Source organism: Molossus molossus, unplaced genomic scaffold (assembly GCF_014108415.1).
Source record: "Molossus molossus isolate mMolMol1 unplaced genomic scaffold, mMolMol1.p scaffold_m16_p_10, whole genome shotgun sequence".
Classification (NCBI taxonomy): Eukaryota; Metazoa; Chordata; class Mammalia; order Chiroptera; family Molossidae; genus Molossus; species Molossus molossus.
In genome coordinates, this window is record NW_023425345.1 from 173,854 (window position 1) to 192,156 (window position 18,303).

At 57.1% G+C, this 18,303-nt stretch overlaps 1 protein-coding gene across 1 annotated transcript in view; it reads left to right on the plus strand.

Annotated features, from left to right (window-relative positions):
- The window catches only part of SHISAL1 (shisa like 1), a 59,478-nt gene extending 42,373 nt beyond the window's left edge, over window positions 1-17,105 (plus strand). The window contains exon 5 of the mRNA XM_036252796.1: window positions 16,627-17,105. Coding sequence (XP_036108689.1) covers window position 16,627 — 1 coding nt within the window. The 3' untranslated portion in view covers window positions 16,628-17,105. The remainder of the gene's footprint in view (window positions 1-16,626) is intronic.
- The last annotated feature ends 1,198 nt before the right edge of the window (window positions 17,106-18,303 follow it).

The window sequence follows — 18,303 nt, forward strand, 5'->3', positions numbered from 1 at the left end:
GCTCACGCAGCAATGGGCCCCATGTCCGACCCAGTGAGGGGGACCCCTGTGCAGGTCAGGTCTTCCCAGCCCTGGGGGGGGGACCTCCAGGGACCCTCAGTACATGAGCTCTGGGGCTCACCAAGTTCTCTCCGGCCTGGGCCCAGTATCGACCCGAAACACGCTGTGGGTTCCCACCCGGTACTGGCTCCATCCCGCCCACCAGGTGCGTGGGGTTGGGTTGCGTGGTTGGTTAGGTTTGGTTTTGGGGTCGTCATCCTATCCATCTGTGAACGTCTTTCCCAGCTCCCAGAATCTTTCTGGAACCCCGAGGAGGAGCCAGGGCAGCCCGGTGTCCCCGTCCATCCGGCTGGCAGCGGGCCACCTGCCTCCTTCCTCCGGAAGCCCCGCCCCACCAGAGGAGGGCCCGCAGCTGGGCAGAGGGAGCGCCACTCACAGGCTGTTTCAATGGCTGCGCTCCAGCAACCCAAAGAGGGCCTGGGGTCAGAGCGGGATTCACTCTCCCCGGCACATCATTTAACTGCTCCGAGCCTCAGTTTCCCCATCAGCAAAACGGGGAGGGGGTGATTGTGAGCTTTAGAACAGGGCCGGGGTGACAAGCGCCTCGGTGGGAGCTCATTGTGGTTATTTTGACTATTAGTGCGAGAGCGACGAGGAGTTAGCCGTGCCCCCTGCAGGGGGGTATTTCTGCCGCTGACCATTGTTTATTTACTTTTTTACGATGTCAAATAGTGTTGCAGGGGAGCCGCGCAGGGGCGGCAACAGACACCTGTACAGGCCGCTGGTTCTCCCCTTTAGAATGATTGCCTCGGGATGGATTCCAGGCCGGGGAAATTACTGAGTCGAGGGGCGTGATAGTTTTATGGCTCTTTCCGCCTGTGCCAGCCTCCTTCCCTAAGGGACCGTCACAGCCCCGCCCCACAGGAGCTGCTGTTTCTTTCCTCGTTGAGCACCTGTCCTTTTGTCTGTTAATTAATTGTGTCTCCTCTCTTGCTGGTGCCCATTTATTTTACTGTGCCCCCAAGACAGGTGGTAACTGAAGTGATTTCCATAAAGCCACGTTTATTTCCCAGACTGCGGTTCCTAGGGGTGCCTCTTGTGTGCAGTTCCTGGGGGTGCCTCTTGTGTGCAGTTCTTAGGGGTGCCTCTTGTGTGTGTAATTCCCTCCCCCGGACTGTTTCCTCCGCCTGTTTCCAATTCACTCTAAATCACGCCACCTTTTGAGAAAACTCCGATGCGCTTTAAGCAATCATAGCTTTGGTTGAAGAGTTATAGTTTCCCAAATGCACACAAACCCGAAAAGGCACCCAAGGTGTGCTGGGGCCCCCTCGCCCTGGCCCACAGGAGCCGCTGGTCAATTTGCAGGAGTTTGGGGAGCCCCTTGTTAAACACAGCCACTGACGACCATGAAATGATACAAACTTACAATTAATGAATTCTATTAAACACACAGGTAATAGACACTTCACTTCCTAATTGTTTTGCCACATTTGCCTGAGTTTCTGCAACTGTTGTATCCGTGTGGTGCAAACCTGTCGCGTGGCGGCTCCCCACACCTCTCCCCACCTCTGAGCTCAGTGACATCACGGTGGCAGCATCTACACCGTGAAAACGGGCAGCAAATGCTACAAATGAGGGCTCCTCCCCGTGGAGACCCAGTTGTTAAACGTTTGCCTAGCACGGCCCCAACGCTACTCTTTTCGGACCTCGAAGGGCCGGCCTCCCCGTGGCCTGTGCGCCGCACTGTGGGGAAGTGCGCGTGTTTCACGCACGCAGGAAAGCGGAGCCCAGCGTTGCCAGGGACACCCAGAGACGGGCAGCGGTAGCCGGGACCAGAGGCAAGGGGGTTCTGGGAGGTCCATCCACCCTCTGCAGCTCCTGGTCCTTCCGAGGGGAGACAGGAAGCGGGGAACGTGGCCAGGACTGCCCACCACACACAGCCCTGGGCCCCGCGGCACCGCCTCAGGCCGCCAGCCCCTTTGCCAAGGCTCCAGCTCCACCTTGCTCCCTCCTCAGACAGCCCACCGAGAGGACGAGAGGACGCAGTCCGGACACCGAGTCCCTTCAATGCATCAACAGGCACTTGGTGAGGACTGGCTGTGCCCTGTGCTACGTGCTGAGAGGAGGGGAGAATCAGCGTATTCACCACAAGGGCGATAGGCCTCCGAGAAGGTGCACTTCTAAGATAAACCCGACCCAGCGCAGCTACACAGCCCCTCTCCAGCCGAGGCCCCCGCGTCTGCGCTCGGCGCGGTGGGCGCGCGAGGGCCTGGGGTCCGGCCAACCGAGTCCGCGGGCCCCGCGACCTGGGGCAAGTCCAGAGCCTGCTGGCCTGAGAGGACAGCGGCATCAGGAGGATGGACGTAGGCTCATTAGGAGCCTGGCACAGCGGTGGTGCTCAGCCACGTGACACTCCTATTCCCAGGGACACGCGCCAGGCGCGCCTGGTCCTCAGAGGGGGCTCCTGCTGTCCTGCCCTCGCACCTGCCCGCCCAGCCCCCGGGAGACCCGCCTGCCCACCCCGCGCAGCCTTGGGAAGTTAATTAAGATTCCCTAACCTGGTAACTGCAGCCCGGTTAGTGTAAACAAAGATGCCAGTTTGCCTGAGCAATTAGCACGGAGCTGTTTCCAGGAAGACTGTGGGCTCATTAACTCCCTGCAGAGAGGAGGACGCTCCTGCGTCCCTTTGCCAGGAGGTCCAGATAATTGCCCTGGGGGAGGCGAGGCCACCGGGCGGAGGCTGTTATGTCCCCCACACCGTTTCGTCCAGGACTCGTAAAAGGCCGGCTCCGCAGCAGCACCGCAGGGCGAGGCGGAAGGAAACTGTCTCCATCCTCGTGGGTCAGGGAAGACCTCGGAATCTTCCCTTCATTATTCCCCTGCCATGGGAGCTCTGGCCTTAACTGCTAAAATATTTGCTTCTAAGAATAGATGCGTGTTGGTGCAGCAAATGTCTCCAACGTGGGCTGTCTGTCGGCTCCTGTCAGGGTGATGGAAACCAACGCTTGCCCGGGGCCGAGAGGGCGCCGCGCCTCAGCAACGCCCTCCCCGCCCTCCCGAGTCGCCTTCCTGTTGTTCCTAAGGCGCCCGAGCGAGCGAGCGCGCTGGGGGCTCCCTGCCAGATGCTTTGGCCTTGAGCCCCGAGAGTGGCCCCGGCACACCCATCGCTGGACGCTGCGGCCCGTAGGTGGCAACAGTCAGGCCTCTAGGCCCTGTGCCAGGCCTCCAGGCTCAGTGCTGCCCAGCTGTGTGTCTTTGGGCAACTGCTGCACCTCTCTGAGCAAGACGTCGGCGGGGAGTCAGTAACCCCCACCCGGCAGGGGAGTCATGGGGACGGAGTCCAAGAGGACCTAGTCCAGCACCCACTCACAGGAAGGGCCCCCAGGTACCCCTCGCCCTCTGTCCAGTCGTCAGAGGGGAAAGGGTCCCTGCCCAGCGCCTCCCCTCCCCCAGTTGGAGTTTGCCGCGGGCTACGCAGCTCGATTGTGCTGTTCTCGGTTTGGTTACCCTGGGTCTTTGTGTCCCAGAATGTACTTCCCCGGTGAGGCTGGCTGGGGGTGTCCGAGGTCCAGGAGGTGGGAACAGCCATCGCTGGGCCTGGGTGCCTCCGAGCCGGGGAGGCTGGGCTGCAGAGGCGCTGGGCCGGGGTGGCCGACTCTCCTTCCTAACTGCTCGCCCCGCAGACATGTCGAAGGCAAGAGCCTTCCCCGACTCTAGGCCCCTCCAGACGGCCCGCCCCGCCCTCCTGTCCAGCGTGGGGACCCTCCTCTGCGCCTCGGATGCCCTTTCTGCTCCTGCCCTGCCCACAAGTATAATAAATACCTTAATCCAGTGTCCCTGCCTGGGCCCTGATGGATGCCATCACTTACGCGGCTGTGAGGAGACATCTGTCACTCGCAAGGCCTCTGACATCCACGTGAGTCTCCGCCAACGTGCACCAGGGACAGAGGGCCCCTTGCTCCAGCCCCGAAAGCCCCAACTGAGGCCGAGGTGCCGCTCACAGCTGGCGCCACGGGGGAGGGGACACAGGACTTCACTGCTCGGCCATCGCGGTGGGGACAGCGTGTCCCCCAGTGTAAGGACACCGTGGGGCTGGCAAAGTGCTTGGAGCAGCTAGTGGTGGTCAGGTGGGAGTTTTGGTGACCGCTCCCCGAAGGAACCATAGCTGTTGTGGGGGAGGGTGACGGGCAGAAATGACTGATTTGGAAGTATTTTGAGGTGGAGGAGACAGGACCTACAGAGAGAGTGGCTTGGGCGTGGGGGCAGAGGGAAAGGGTCACCAAGGCCAACAGGACGATGCGGAGTGGCCGCAGGCTGGGAAGGTCACCTGGAGGGGAAGCGGGGCAGGGGCTGCAGGCAGAGCACGGTGGGCTCCTTGTCACTGACTTGGGGGGACCCTGGGCTGTGGCCCGGGCAGGGGAGGAGCAAAGCATGGGCATGCGTCCTAGGGCCAGGCAGTGTCGGGGAGGCAGGGGTGGAGAGATGCCAGGAGGTGCGGGTGTGCTGGCTGGGCAGAGGGAGGCCCCGAGGGATGGTGGGCTTGGGACACTGCCTGTGATGGATGGCCTCCTCCCAGGTGATGTGTGGGGGGCTGTGTGTGTGTGTGGGGTTTGTGCACATGGATGCATGTTGTGTGCACACTCACATGTGGGGGCGTCCTGGCTCCAGACTCGGCCTCTCCTGCCCGGAGGGAGGGCCCTGCAGAGGGCATGGGGAGTGGGCCAGGCTCGGCCTCTCCTGCCCGGAGGGAGGGCCCTGCAGAGGGCATGGGGAGTGGGCCAGGCTCGGCCTCTCCTGCCCGGAGGGAGGGCCCTGCAGAGGGCATGGGAGTGGGCCAGGCTCGGCCTCTCCTGCCCGGAGGGAGGGCCCTGCAGAGGGCATGGGGAGTGGGCCAGGCTCGGCCTCTCCTGCCCGGAGGGAGGGCCCTGCAGAGGGCATGGGGAGTGGGCCAGGCTCGGCCTCTCCTGCCCGGAGGGAGGGCCCTGCAGAGGGCATGGGGAGTGGGCCAGGCTCGGCCTCTCCTGCCCGGAGGGAAGGCCCTGCAGAGGGCATGGGGAGTGGGCCAGGGCGTCGGAAGCACGCCAGGGCTGCAGTAACATAGGAACAGGACCAGATCTGCGCCCAGACGGGAGGGAGCATAGCGATTCGGACGGTGCTGGGACCAGGAGCGCCGGAGCTGTGCACGGTGGGGAGCAAGGTGTAAACACCCCAGAGCAAGGAGCGCATGCGTCTCACAGGGGTTTACAAAGTGGGGACCAACCTGGGCCCAGGCTCAGCTAGGGACACAGGATGGGTCAGACTCGGTCTCTGCCCGTGAGACGCTCACCCGAGCCCGGTCACCTCACTGGCTTCCCCATGAACTCCTACTCATCCGTCAAAGCCTTGCTCCGGTCACTTTCCTCCCCCAGGCCTCCTCCCTGCCTCTGGAGAACGTCTCTCCCTGCTGCCCACTCCAGCGTGGCCTGTGGTCACGTCTGTGGCCACTGGGCTGGGTGAAGCGGGGACAGTGTGAGTCCTCCCCGAGATCCCAGGGCTGGCAGCCGAGCCCTGGGCTGCGGGTCAGCCTGCCTGCTCTCCGCCTCCGCCCCTGGTGCTGTGTAACCTCGGGCTTCGCTTTCCCCTTGTGAAGGACGAGGGGAGGGACGAGATGCCCCTACCGCGTCTTTCAAGTCAAAGCCTCCCTGTACTTCTGTGTGGCTGATGGAGACGCCGGTCGGGGGCTAGAAAGGATGTGGAAAGTGCTTTGAAAAATTCATAGCAGGAGGCGAGGGAGAGGGTATTTTTGTGGCGCCCGAGGAGGGGGTCAGGGACAGAGGCTCCGGCGGAAAAGGGCAGAGTCTTAAGCGCTTTGTGCCATTTAATGTCGAACTCAGATCTCCCGGAAAGGCGAGCGCATCAAATATTTACCGAAGCGGCATTAAAAATTAATCTTCAGGATGTCGATGTTTAAAGACCCTGAGCTCCGGGGAAATGTCCAAAAGTCAGGAGGGTAAAGAGAAAGGATGGCAGACTACATGCAGGGTGTGAAGAATGAAGCCCCCAGAGCCCGGGACAGCTCCCCATGGACCCCTGCCCCCACCATCGCCGGGGCAGCCTCTGCCGACGCTCGGGCCATCCTCCTGGGCCAGCAGCCCCTGTGGACCCCCTGCGGGCCCCCACAGCCCCTGCGGACCCCCCACAGCCCCTGCGGACTCCCTGCGGACCCCCACAGCCCCTGCAGACCCCCCACAGCCCCTGCGGACCCCCCACAGCCCCTGCGGACCCCTGCAGACCCTGCAGCCCGGTGCCTGCTCTGCTGTGCTGCTCAGGGCCAGGCCGCCCTCCCGTCTCCCTCACTCGGGGGCTGCCTGCCTTCCCACCAGCTGCTGCAGCCCACGGGGACAGGCGTCTCTGGGGGCCGGTTTGCTGCCCTACCCCAGACCCGAGAAGTCGGGGACGCGCACCTTCTCTGACTCTGAGCCGCCTGCCCTCTCGCAGGGACCCTGTGATTACCCTCGGCCCACGGACAGCCAGGGCCATCCCCTCGAGGCCTCCGTCTGTTCACACCAGCAGCATCTCTCTACCACCCGAGATTATATTCATGACTTCTCGGGACCTGGCAGGGACCTAGCTGGGGCGTTAACTGGGCCAGGCCTATGTGTAGGCTCACGGGATAGGGTGACGCTCAGCTTTAGGACGTACTGCCAGCCGGTTCTCCACAGGGGCCAAACATTTCACCCCCCACCCCACCCCCTCACCCCGCAGGAACCGCTGGGAGTTCCCGTGGCCCCAGCCCCACCCGGGCACGTGGGGTGCTCAGTCTTCTTTATCTCAGTCGGTGGTCCAGTGGCCCTGTAGGGGCAGCTCTTGCAGTTGTACGTGCCATTCACCCAGTATGTGCGTTTCACTTTATCATCACGACACAAACACACCTCCTCCAGGCAGCCCCCCCTGGACCACACCTTTAGTGGGGATTCTGCCCCCACCTCCGCCGCCCTCTTCGCTCTGCTCCTGGGTAAGAGGTGGGACCGGTGTCTCCACCTCTCCGTGCTGCCGTGAGAATGCGGTAGAAACACGCCCCTGGCCCCACGCCTGGCACGAGCCGGCACTAAATCACTGCCGGTGGTCTCACTGCTGGGCGCTTGGCTGCCTCCACCTGGCAGTCGGCCCTGCTGTGCCTCCGGACTCCTGCCTCCGGCCCACCGTCAGGACTGCGCCCTGGGCATCACTGCCAGTCCAGGCCAGGTGCTCTCTCTTAGCATCCCGATTCGGGTGGGGTGCAGCCAGCTGGGGGGTGCTCCTGGCCCCTCCCCCACCCCGGGCCCCACCCGGCATTGACTAGATACTGTGTGACCCTGGCAAAGTGACATGACCTCCTTGAGCATCAGTTTCCTCATCTGTGAATGGGGGAGATCCCAGGACTCGGCAGCACTGACTCTGCCCTTATTAGAATCGAGAAGGACCCTCCTCGTCTGCCCCCCAGGATCGTCCAGATGCCTTCGCCGGGCAGGTGAAATGCTCCGCCGCCGCCACTCACCCCTGCAGGGACACCTCGTGTCGCCGCTGGGACCCTGTGAGTAGCCCTGGCTCAGACGGCGCTCCTCCTGGGGTGCCTTCCCGTCTCCCTGCCCCACTCTGCCCGGGCCCAGCTGAGCGTTTTCCCTGACCCCCACCTCTGCCCCCATTCCAGGCCATGCTCCCAGGCCCCCAGGCCCCCACATTGCTGCTGCCTCAGCGCCGATCTGCCGCTGTGTTGTGGGTCCCCAAGGGCAGGGTTCACGCCTGACTCCAGTCTGGACCCCCAGCCCAGGTGTCAGAGGCCCAGCGGGAGGCAGTCACACTGATGCGTGTCCTGGGCCTGGTGGGCGGTGAGGTGCCGGGAGACCCGGAAAGTGCCCGGGAGGACGGGTGCCCCGGGACCCGGGCGGGGGGCTCTTGGTGACCGGAGCCGGCGGCTGCATAAGGAAGGACAGCGTCCTGACTGCTCAGGGCCTGCAGCTTCCTGGTGGCCGAGGCGTGGTCGCCACGAGAGCAGAACAGAAGTGGACATCTGCTGAAGCTTTGTCCTGGAAGGCTGTGCAGGGCTAAGCGGTCCCAAGGCACACGGGACACAGAGGGGCGATGGGCGGGGCCGTGCCCAGGTACCAGCACAGAGCTCCCCCCGCCATCGGTGAGGGTGCTCCTACACGACTCGGGTGGCATCAGGTGGGACTGACACCCACAGAAGTCAAGGGACTTGCCCCGGGGCACACAGCTCGTGCGGGGCAAAGCCAGGCTCTGAGCCCAGGCCTGGGTGACTGACACAGTGGTGGTGCCTGTCCTCAGGCCCTCTGCTGGCCACATGGTGCAGACGGTCGGTCACAAAGGCCTGTGGGCGTCGCACAAGCTGCGTGGGAGGAATACCCAGTGAGCTGGGTTTTGAAGGATGTTTAGGAGTTTGTCAAACAGAGAAAGTGGTTCCCGGCTTGTGGGCGAGCAGGGAGCGCCTCGGCCACTCTGCAAAGAGCCCTCGGAGGGGGGCACAAGGGCAGAAAGAGCGATAGATGCCCAGCAGTAAGAAGCCCCGGGTGCCCAGCCACGGCATCAACTGTCACCCTCTCAGAAACCACACAGAATTGTTTAACACTATTGATTTTGGACTATTTCATGTTATACGCAATATATATAAAATGTATATGTAATGCATAAAAAATAATGAAACCAACTCTACGTGCCCACTGCCCAGCTGAGACATGTCAGTGCCACAGGGGCCCTCAGCACGCCCCCTCCCTGTGCCCACCAGCCTGGATTTTGTGCCTGTCACCCCCAAGCATAGGCGTCTCCCTAGGGAGAGACTGGCGCAGCTTCTCCCCGAGAACTCATTCTGGGGCACGCAGAGGCTCCTGGACGTGGGGCCCAGGAGCAGGGCCAGAGCTTGGAGGCCTTGGCCAAGGCCAGGGCGCTGTCGCCTCCTCTGGGACAAGGAGGCGCCTCTTTCCATGTCAGCCTGGAACAGCACCGATGAGTAAGAGGGACACTGTCTGCTGCCCCGTGTCTCAGAGGGGCCTCTAGGGGCAGGCGGGGTGGGGGCGCGGACTGACCACGGGAGAGAATTTCACCCACATTATAAAAGTTTTCCAGCTCACTGAGCCGCTGACAGGGCAATGGGCTGTGAGGTAGTGAGCCCACTGTCCCTGGGGGAAGCCAAGCAAAAGCTAGACATCCACCCGGACTTCCTCCATGAGCCTCCCTGACGTTCTGCCCCTCCTCCCTCGGCCCTGGGGCGCCCTGTCTCAGCATGCACCATGATGGGACAGTCTGCGCCTCCCGATGGGTTCTCCAAGGCTAGAGTCTGAATCTTCTACTTCATCCCCCACCCCAGTTCTCAGGGCTGGGGTAGAGCAGCAGACGGCACCGCAGGCCTGCCCGCATGGAGCGGATGGGCTGGGGGGCAGGCAGACAGCACTCCAGTTTAGGAGACAGTCCAGCAGCCCGTAGGCAGTGCCCAGCGAGCAGGGCAGCAGGGGCTGGAGGGCAGCAGGGGCTGGAGGGCAGCAGGGTCAGGAAGACCTCTCTGAATACCCATCTGCACCAAGACCTGAGGTTGCTGAGAAAATGAGCCACACACGGACACTCGGGAGAGCAGGCTTGGCGCAGGGGAACAGCAAGTGCAAAGGCCCTGAGGCAGGAATACCCAGGAATGTCGGAGGAATAGCAAAGTGACTCATGTGGCTGGAGAGGAGTGACAGAGGGCATGAGAGGGAACCACCTCCGGAAGGTACCCTAGGGCCAGCATAAGGGTCACCAGGGCCTTGGTGATGAGAAGCCACTCAAGGCTTTTAAGCAGAAGAAATCTAATTTATATATGTATTTCAAAGCACAGGAAACTCTGGCTTCTGGGTGGAGAATATACTGTAGGGAGGTGCAGGCAGAGAATCGGTTACAAGTATAGAAAACACCCCAGGGAGAGGGGCGGCTCAGACCGAGGTTGTGAGGGCGGAAGTGGCGAGAGTCTGTCCGCTCTGAGCAGGTGGGGCTGGCTGGACTGGACTCGGGGTGGGGGAAGGGCGTTGCAGACCTCCGAGGCTTCGCCCTGGGCGCTGGAAGGCAGGAGCTGCCGTCAGCCCAGACGGGGGCCACGGAAGCGTGCGTTTAGAGGGGGCACGTTCTTTCTGGGGCACGTTAAGAACGAGATGCCGTGGGCGTGCCGGGGGATCTCCAGGGGTGTTGGAATTCAAGTCTAAAGTTCAGGGGAGAGGCCGCTGGATGACAGCTCCAGGATGGAGATCAGAGAGTGGGGTGTCTGAGGGGGGCATCCGGCCAACAGACGGGGCCCCTGGACAGCTGCGTGGCCCTCTCTGCTGTGCGCAACGTTCTTCATCGTATGGGGAGCCACTGCCGATGGACCCCAATCGCCCACGCTCACTCACGTGGCTGCCGTAAGCTCGCACGCGTGTGCCCGCAGGAGCCCGTTTGCAGGATACTCGTTAAGTGGACTCGCTGGGTCAGAGGCCGTGTGCCTCTTCCACTTGGCTGCGTGTCACACTGCCTTCCGCAGAAGGGACCCCGTTGTCCCTCCTCCCAGCCACGCAGCGAAGCGTCTCCCCACAAACCAGCAGACACTTGGCGCTCACGAGCGTCTGACCTTGGCCGATGGGATGAGTGAAAGAACACGACCGCTTCCTCTGGTCTGCGCCTGGATCACGTCCACTGGGCTTCTCATTGGCGTTTCTCTCATTTCAGACTTTGAGTTTGCAGTTGGCCCGTTTCTCTTTCCTCTTGGCGGTGGGCCTGTGCATCTCTTCTCGGGTGCTTGGGGTAACTCCTGTTTTCCTGGAAACGCACCCATTTCATCGAGGCTCTCCGAGCGGCTTGGACGGAGTTGAGTGCTAGGCTCTCGTTAGCTGTCTGCTCTCATCTTGACTGCGCCTGCTCCGGGCCCGGCACGGTCACGGCCCTGGGGACGTAGGAGTGGGCCAACACCGAGGAGGGGCCCTGCTTTTAACGAGGCTACGGGCAATTTAAAAAAGACGTGTGTAAATAAATGGACCGTCAGCTGGTGATGGTGCAGGGGAGAAAAACAGTGAGCAGCCAGGAATTTCAATGCATTTTGAGTAGGATGGTCTGAGAGGGTCCCCGGAACAGGGGACTTGCAGGAGATGAGGTTAAGCTGTGTCTTTATCTGGGAGAAGAGACGGGGCCTGCTGGTGCGGGCTGGGGATCAGTCCGGCTTCTGCGCAGAACCAGAACTGATAAGATGTACACATATGAAGAGATTTACTCTAAGGACTTGGCTCCGGCAGGGATGGAGTCAGCCAGGCCGAGGTCTGCCGTCAGCAGGCTGGAAACCCAATGAGCTGATGGTGTCGGTTCTGGTCGGAGTGTGAAGGCCTGAGAAGCAGGAGAAACAAGAGGGTCAGTTCCAGCCCCAGTGCAAGTGTGAAGGCAGGAGAGACCGACGTCCTGGCTCAGACACAGCCAGGCCGAGAGGCACACGCCCCCTCCACCAGCTCCTTCTATTCCCGCCACCCTCAGGACGCGGGGCCCCCGCACCCCCGGGACGGCCGTGGCTGGACGCAGCCTACCCATTCCAATCTGAATCACATCTAGAAACACCCTCACGGACATCGTTTAGCCCAGTGTCGGGCCCCGTGGCCCCGTCAAGTTGACGTGTACAATGAGCCTCCACGTTGGAGGAGAGGGAGCCAAAGGGAGGATCTGATCGGAGAGGACAGACAGGTTTTGGCTTTCACTCCGAGTGAGCTGGGAGCCATGGAGGGTTTGGAGCAGAGACATGCTCTGAGGTGGGTTTGCACGGGACCCCTCTGGCTGCTGCGTGGGGGGTAGACGGGAGCGGCTGCCCATGAGGAGGCCACAGCAAGGCTGCTGCCGGCTTGGACCACATGGAGGCCACAGCGGCAGCAGGAAGTGTGAGGTTTATGGATGTGTCCGAAGGAAGGGGCAGTGGGGTCCACTAATGGATCTGATATGGGTGTGAGGGGAAGAGAGGGGGGGGCCAGAGATGCGCTGAGACTCCCAGGTGAGCCCCTGGAAGGATGGAGGTGCATTTGCGGAAGTCGGGGAAATTGCAGAGAACAGCCTCAATTTTAGTTTGGGGCATATTGAGTCGAGATGTCTGTTGAACATCCAGTTGGTGATGTCAGGTAGACGGTCTGGAGATAGGAGCCTGGAGTTCAGGTGAGAACTTGAGACTGGAGAGTCCTCAGTGGACAACGTTTCAGTCCCTGGGAGGAGAGGACATCCTCGGGAATGAGGAGAGATGGGCAGGAGGAAGGGAGGCTGGGAAGCTGGGAAGGGGCCTGAACAGGAGCCTGAGCAGCCGGAGACAACCGAGAGAGGCCGGAGCGTCCCGGGAGCAAGAGTGAGCACCCGCGTCGGCTCTGCCAGAAAGACAAGCAAAAGGGGGACCGAGAAAGTGACCTCTGGATGCAGCAACATGGAGGTCTTTGGTGACCTTGACAAGGGCAAATTCTGCAGAACAGTTGGGACAAAAGCTTATCTGGAGAGGTTAAGGGGCAGTGGGGAAGTGGAATTGTGGAGCAACAGTAAGATAGTTTCCAAGTGGTCACTTCCTCCCTCTGCTTACTAGATTCGTCAGCAGTTAGTATGTTTTATTGTTTTCAAAAAGAACCATAAGTTGGATTTACATATTCATTCCTTTCCTTTACTGTTTTTAACTTCATTTCGGTCTTAATTTATCAATTGCTATCTGAAGCCTTCCTTGGGTTTGTCTTGTCTTTCTTTTCTGACTTTTTGAGTGGGATAGTTAGTTCCTGTTTTCTTGTTTATTAATATCAATATCTAAAGCTATAAATTTTCCTCTGAGCATTGCCTTGGCTGCATCCCACACAAGTTCTGAACTTTAACATTTTTTTATTTTTATATTTAATTTTATTTAAGCTTTACTTTTTTTTGCTCTCTCTTTGACTCAAGGGTTATTTTAAAGAGTTTTTAAATTGATTGATAGAGTTTATTTTGTTTGTGGTTTTGTTATTAATATTTTCAAATTCTAGTATATTGTGATGAGAGAATTTTATCTGTTTGGTTTACTTTCTTTGTGGCCTGATGGTCATTTTGTGTGTGTGCATTTTTTTTTTTTTTATCCTCACCCGAGGACATTTTTTTCCATTTTTTGCACAGATAGAGTGGGAGGGAGAGAGAGTAAGAGAGAGAGAGAGAGAGAGAGAAACATCGACGTGAAAGGGACACATCGAGTGGCTGCCACCTGCACGACCAACCAGGGCCGGGGACAAACTGCAACCGAGGTACATGCCCTTAGCGGGAACCGAACCCGGGTCTCTCCGGCCCGCAGGCCGATGCTCTAACCGCTGAGCCAAACCGGCCAGGGCTGTGTGTGTGCATTTTCAAGAGTATTTGAACAGAAGGTAGATTGTGTTTCTCTCTCTCTCTCTCTCTCTCTCTCTCTCTCTCTCTCTCTCTCGTTATTAATTTGATTATTTGGCTCCATAGATCCTTATTTATGTTTTTGCCACCTTTATCTGTAATGGACCGAGAGAGGTGAATTAAAATGCACTAATACTAGAATATTCTGTCTTTTGATTTCTATATTTCCATCAGTTCTTGCTTGATGAATGCTGAAGCTATGTTACTTGGTGCATAGATACTCATTACCTTAGACCCATGTGGTGACTCTCATTCTTGATCCCCAAATAGTGCCCTTTTCCCCCCTTCATTCAGTATTTGTTGCCCTGACGTTAGCTTTATTTAATATTCAGATAAAGACCCTTGGTTTCTCTTGGTTTGCATTTGTTTGTTATGTTTCTGCCCACTGTATTTTTATTTTTATTTTATAAAACACATAACATAAAATTTACCATTTTAAGTGACTGCTTGGTGGCAGTCAGTACATTTTGATTGTTGTGTGACCATCACCAGAACTTTTTTGTCATCTATTTTTTTATATTAAACCTTTCTGAATCGTTCTACCTTCAGTGGATTTTGTTTGTAACCTAGTCTGAGAGTCTTTTTTAAGAAAGCAAGTACGTGTGGTTTATTAACATTTACTGGTATGGCAGAAACAGTTGGTCTTAGTTCTGTCTCACAGTTTATGATACGCTGTCTGCTTTCGTAGCTTTTGTGGGGGTTGTCAATTTTCACCGCAGGGCCTCTGTTTTCTTTTTCTATGTGTGTGTGTGTGTGTCTTCTGACGATTTGGAAAGCTATGTTTTTGATGCCATGCTTATCTTCACGATTATCCTGTGATACGCCAGCCTTAATCATCTATATTCTTTAGACAATGTTTATTTTCTCCTTACTGGGAACACTAAGTTAAAATGTGCTCCTTTTCCTCCAAAAAGTTTTAGCTGGTTATATTATTTATATATATTTCTGTTTACCTTTGCACCTCTAATGTTACTTACACCTCTAAAGGATTCTTTAGATCTCCAACCATAAATGCATAAGACATACTTTATCTCTCCTTCTCACCTCTACATTTTCTGTTTATGTCAGTCTCTGTTTCCTCTTTCATTCTTTTCTATAACCGTCGCGTCCTCAGAGTTGTTGCAGACACAGCCCTCCGGATAGCTAGGTTCCCACAGCCGGTGCTCTCGCGTTGCTCTGTCTACCCCAGGTCTGTCCTCTAGGAATGTGTATGAGCAGGGCTCGTGGGAACTGTAATTCACAGATATGTTCAAAAACTTTTCTGTTGACTTTATCCTTAAAAGATGGTTCATCTGGGCTTTAAATGCTTTGTTCATTTATTCATCCCCTGAACAAATATTTATGCAGTCCCTATAAATGCCAGTTACTGTTCTGAACCCTGGCGATGCAAAAATAAACACAACACTCAAACGCCTTGGACGTCTTGTGGCTTGGGAGGGGGGGATAAACAATAAGCTAGACCAGTAAGCAGAATACAAAGTGTGCTGGTTAGAGATCTGTGCTGGGGAGAACGGCAGAGCGGGCGAGGGAGACTGGGACCTGGCTTTGTTCTGTGGAGCAGAGAAGGCTCTATGGAATCTGTCACCCTGAGCCCATACATGTCCCCAGAGGTGCAGAGTTGTGGGTTTGGCTCAGCCCCTTGAAGTGTTACTCACTCCGGGAAGATGGGTTGTGCTGGCTTCATCAGAGTCCCACCCCCACCCCACCCCTCTTTCCCAGGAAAACATGCACTGGAACTTGGTTGAATGTGTTTTATCAGTTAAGAGCTGTAATAAAATGCAAGCAGCCCTGGCTGGTGTGGCTCGGTTAGTTGGCCATCATCTCGTGCACCAAAAGGTCACTGGTTTGATTCCCGGTCAGGGCACATGCCCAGGGTATGGGCTTGATCCCCGGTAGGGGGTGTGCAGGAGGCAGCCGACTGGTGTTTTACTTTCACATTGATGTTTCTCTTTTTCTCTTCCTTCCTTTCTTTAAAAATCAATAAAACATCTTTTTAAAAAAAATATGCAAGTAGCAGAAACCCAGGCACACTGGTGTGGGGGGAGGCAGTTTGGGGCCACCACCAGAACCAGGTTTTTCCCTGCTTTCCATTTCACTCATATTAGTGAGGGCCCTTCATTCTCGGGCTCTTACAAGGTTTGTGTCCCGCCCAGCCAGTGTGGCTCAGTGGTTGAGCATCAATCCATGCACCAAGAGGTCGCCAGTTCGATTCCTGGTCAGGGCACATGCCCAGGTTGTGGACCCAATCCCCAGTGGGGGGCGTGCAGGAGGCGGCCAATTGATGTTCTCTCTCATCGATGTTTCTATCTCTCTCTCCCTCTCCCTAAAAATCAGTAAAGAAAAAATTTTTTAAAAAGAGATGTGTGTCCCCTTTGCAGTAGACTTCCACTTCCAAGGCATTGGCCAGACTGGGTCATGTGATCTCCCCTCTCTGCAAGGGAGTCTGGGAATGTGAGTATTTGTGACTGGGTGATTGCCATACAAATGGATATAAGAAAAGAAATTCAGTGTTTCCCACAGATGGAGTTTGTGTTTCTGTTCCTCATTGTCCTTGTTTGGAAGTGATTTTGAGAGGAGAAAGGACTAAAGCAAGTCAACTCTGCCAACCAAAGCTGTAAATGCCCCGTCCCTGTGCCAGGAGTGCCCTGGTTTCGTCTCCATGACTGTGTATGATGTGGTCATATGCAAGGGTGACCATAGAGTTTTTTATCAAAATCAGAAAACTTTTGAGTGTGAAAGGGGAAAAATATTAAAAATTATGTCAGAACAACAGGTGTTAACTGGGACTGTCCCAAGCCAAGACATATTTTTGCTGTAGATGAATTCTGTTGGTTTTGTAAGTTGATCCGGTGTCTCACAGATTGAAAATTATATTTTTATATCTGTGCTCTCTGTTTTAATAATTAGCCTGTTGATTTTCTTGGATTGTCTATGTGTATTATCTACAAATAATTGTTATTTAGGATCTTCTCTTCCCTCCTGACACTCTGTGCTTTTTTCTTGTCTTATTGCATGGGGCAGGGGTGCCAGTACTGTATGGAACCTTGGTGTCAACAGGCTTGCTTGTCTTGCTTCCAATCTAAAGTCAAACAGTTCTTAAAATCCAGAAGACGAAGACAAAGGCAGGTCATGGGCTTAGAGAAAAACTGACTTCTCCTGTCATTGAGGCCCAAGAGAAATGTCCCCAGTGTGTCCCAATGGAGGAGACACCATGTGATATTTTGTTTCCTTCTGCTTCCTCAGAAAACCCTTTTGCCGTGCCTCAGGATGGGGGAGGTGAGACCTGAAGCGCCCGGCGCAGCCTCCAAGAACAACTTCAACAGAGACACCCGGGAGAGCCGAGGGGCCGTGGTGGTGGCAGAGGAGGAAATACTGCCTGTGCCCAAGGCCCCTTTCTGCGGACTTCTGAGACTAGGAGCAAACTCAGGGGTGGGGACCCGGAGGTTCAGGGGAGGGGGTTCTGAGCCGCCCGTCCGCAAGCAATAGTCCCATTTTGGGCTGGTGGCTTTTGAGAGGTGACGCATTGTAGACTCAAGATGACCAACACAAAGCTGCTCTGGCCCACCCAGGCCGGAAGGATTGAGGCCCATGCGTCGTATCTGTGGTTCCCGTGCCTCTGTTCCCTCCAGTAGTGGCTCGTGGGCCTATGTGCCAGAATATTGAATTTATGAGAGTGTGTGTGTGTGCGTGTGTGTGTGTGTGCACGTGTGATTTGGGTGTTCTTTTTGTTTGGTTGGTTGGTTTTCACTGGGTCCCTCCAGGTTCTCTAATGGGCATGGGACACCACTTGGGGCTCCTCGCCAGCCCCTGGGTTCGAGCGTTGCTGTAGCTTGCAGGATGTGCCAGGCAGAGCAGAGAGATGGAGCCTGGCCCGGCTGTGTTGGGGGTGCTAGGGTTCTGAAAGTCGTTGAGGGCTCGTTGTTAAGGAAGTCATTCTCATAACAACAGTAATAACAAGGGACATGTCTCTGACCATCCACGGGGCAGGCACTAGGTTCATGCACACCGTCTATCACCACTGGTGGGGGTGTGATGAGCCCCCTGCAGAAATGTCTCCGAGAGGGGAAGGTGCCCAGGGTCACAAAGCCCTCAGTTTGATGTCAGGGGTGTAGGAAGCCAACGTCTAAGCCGCTAACCCAGAACACCCTCAGCATCGTCTGGGGGCATCTTCCAGCCCCTTCACAGTGGACGGGCCATCGCTCCAGGTCTCCGCCATCACTGTCCCAGACCCCGGTTCACACAGCACATTCTGCTGACACTCTGCTGTGTGCCCGCCCCATGTTGGACAGTGCTGGGCACAGGAAATGAGTCTGGAAGTCCTCATCCCTGCCCAGGGGAGCTGCCATCTGGTAGGAGGGACAGACACACACCTTTCCTGGACAGGGTGACAAGCAGTATGGAAACCCAGAGGGGAAGTTTCTAGAAACCCTTCCATCTTAAGATGGGACTTCCACTCTGACCTGGATGCCTGTGACATTCATCCACAGGGCTCACCGCCGCCTGCGCCCACCCCGCTGCCCTGGGCACACAGGAGAGGTGTTGCCCAGGATTGAGCTGTCAGTCCGAAGGGTCACGCTGCCAAGGGAGACACACTCCCCCACTGGTGTCAGTGAGGCTGAAGTGGCCCCCCGCTTAGCTCGGTGGGCCCTGCTCAGTCGGCGCGTGTCCCCTCGGACCGCGTGCCCAGTGTCCTCGTGCCCACCTGCTGTCCGTCAGGTGCAGCTGTGAGCAGGCAGGCCCCTGCTCGCTGCCCACGGTGCTGGTTCTGTAGCGGGGCGGAGGGAGCAGAGAAGGACGGTGGTGAACACAGAAGGCCGCAGTAGTGGAGAGCACTCTGCTGGGGATTCAGTCAGCAATATGTGCGTGTGGGTCGTGCTGAGTCTGGGCCGCTGGGGACGGCCTTTCTCTGGACTGGACCGC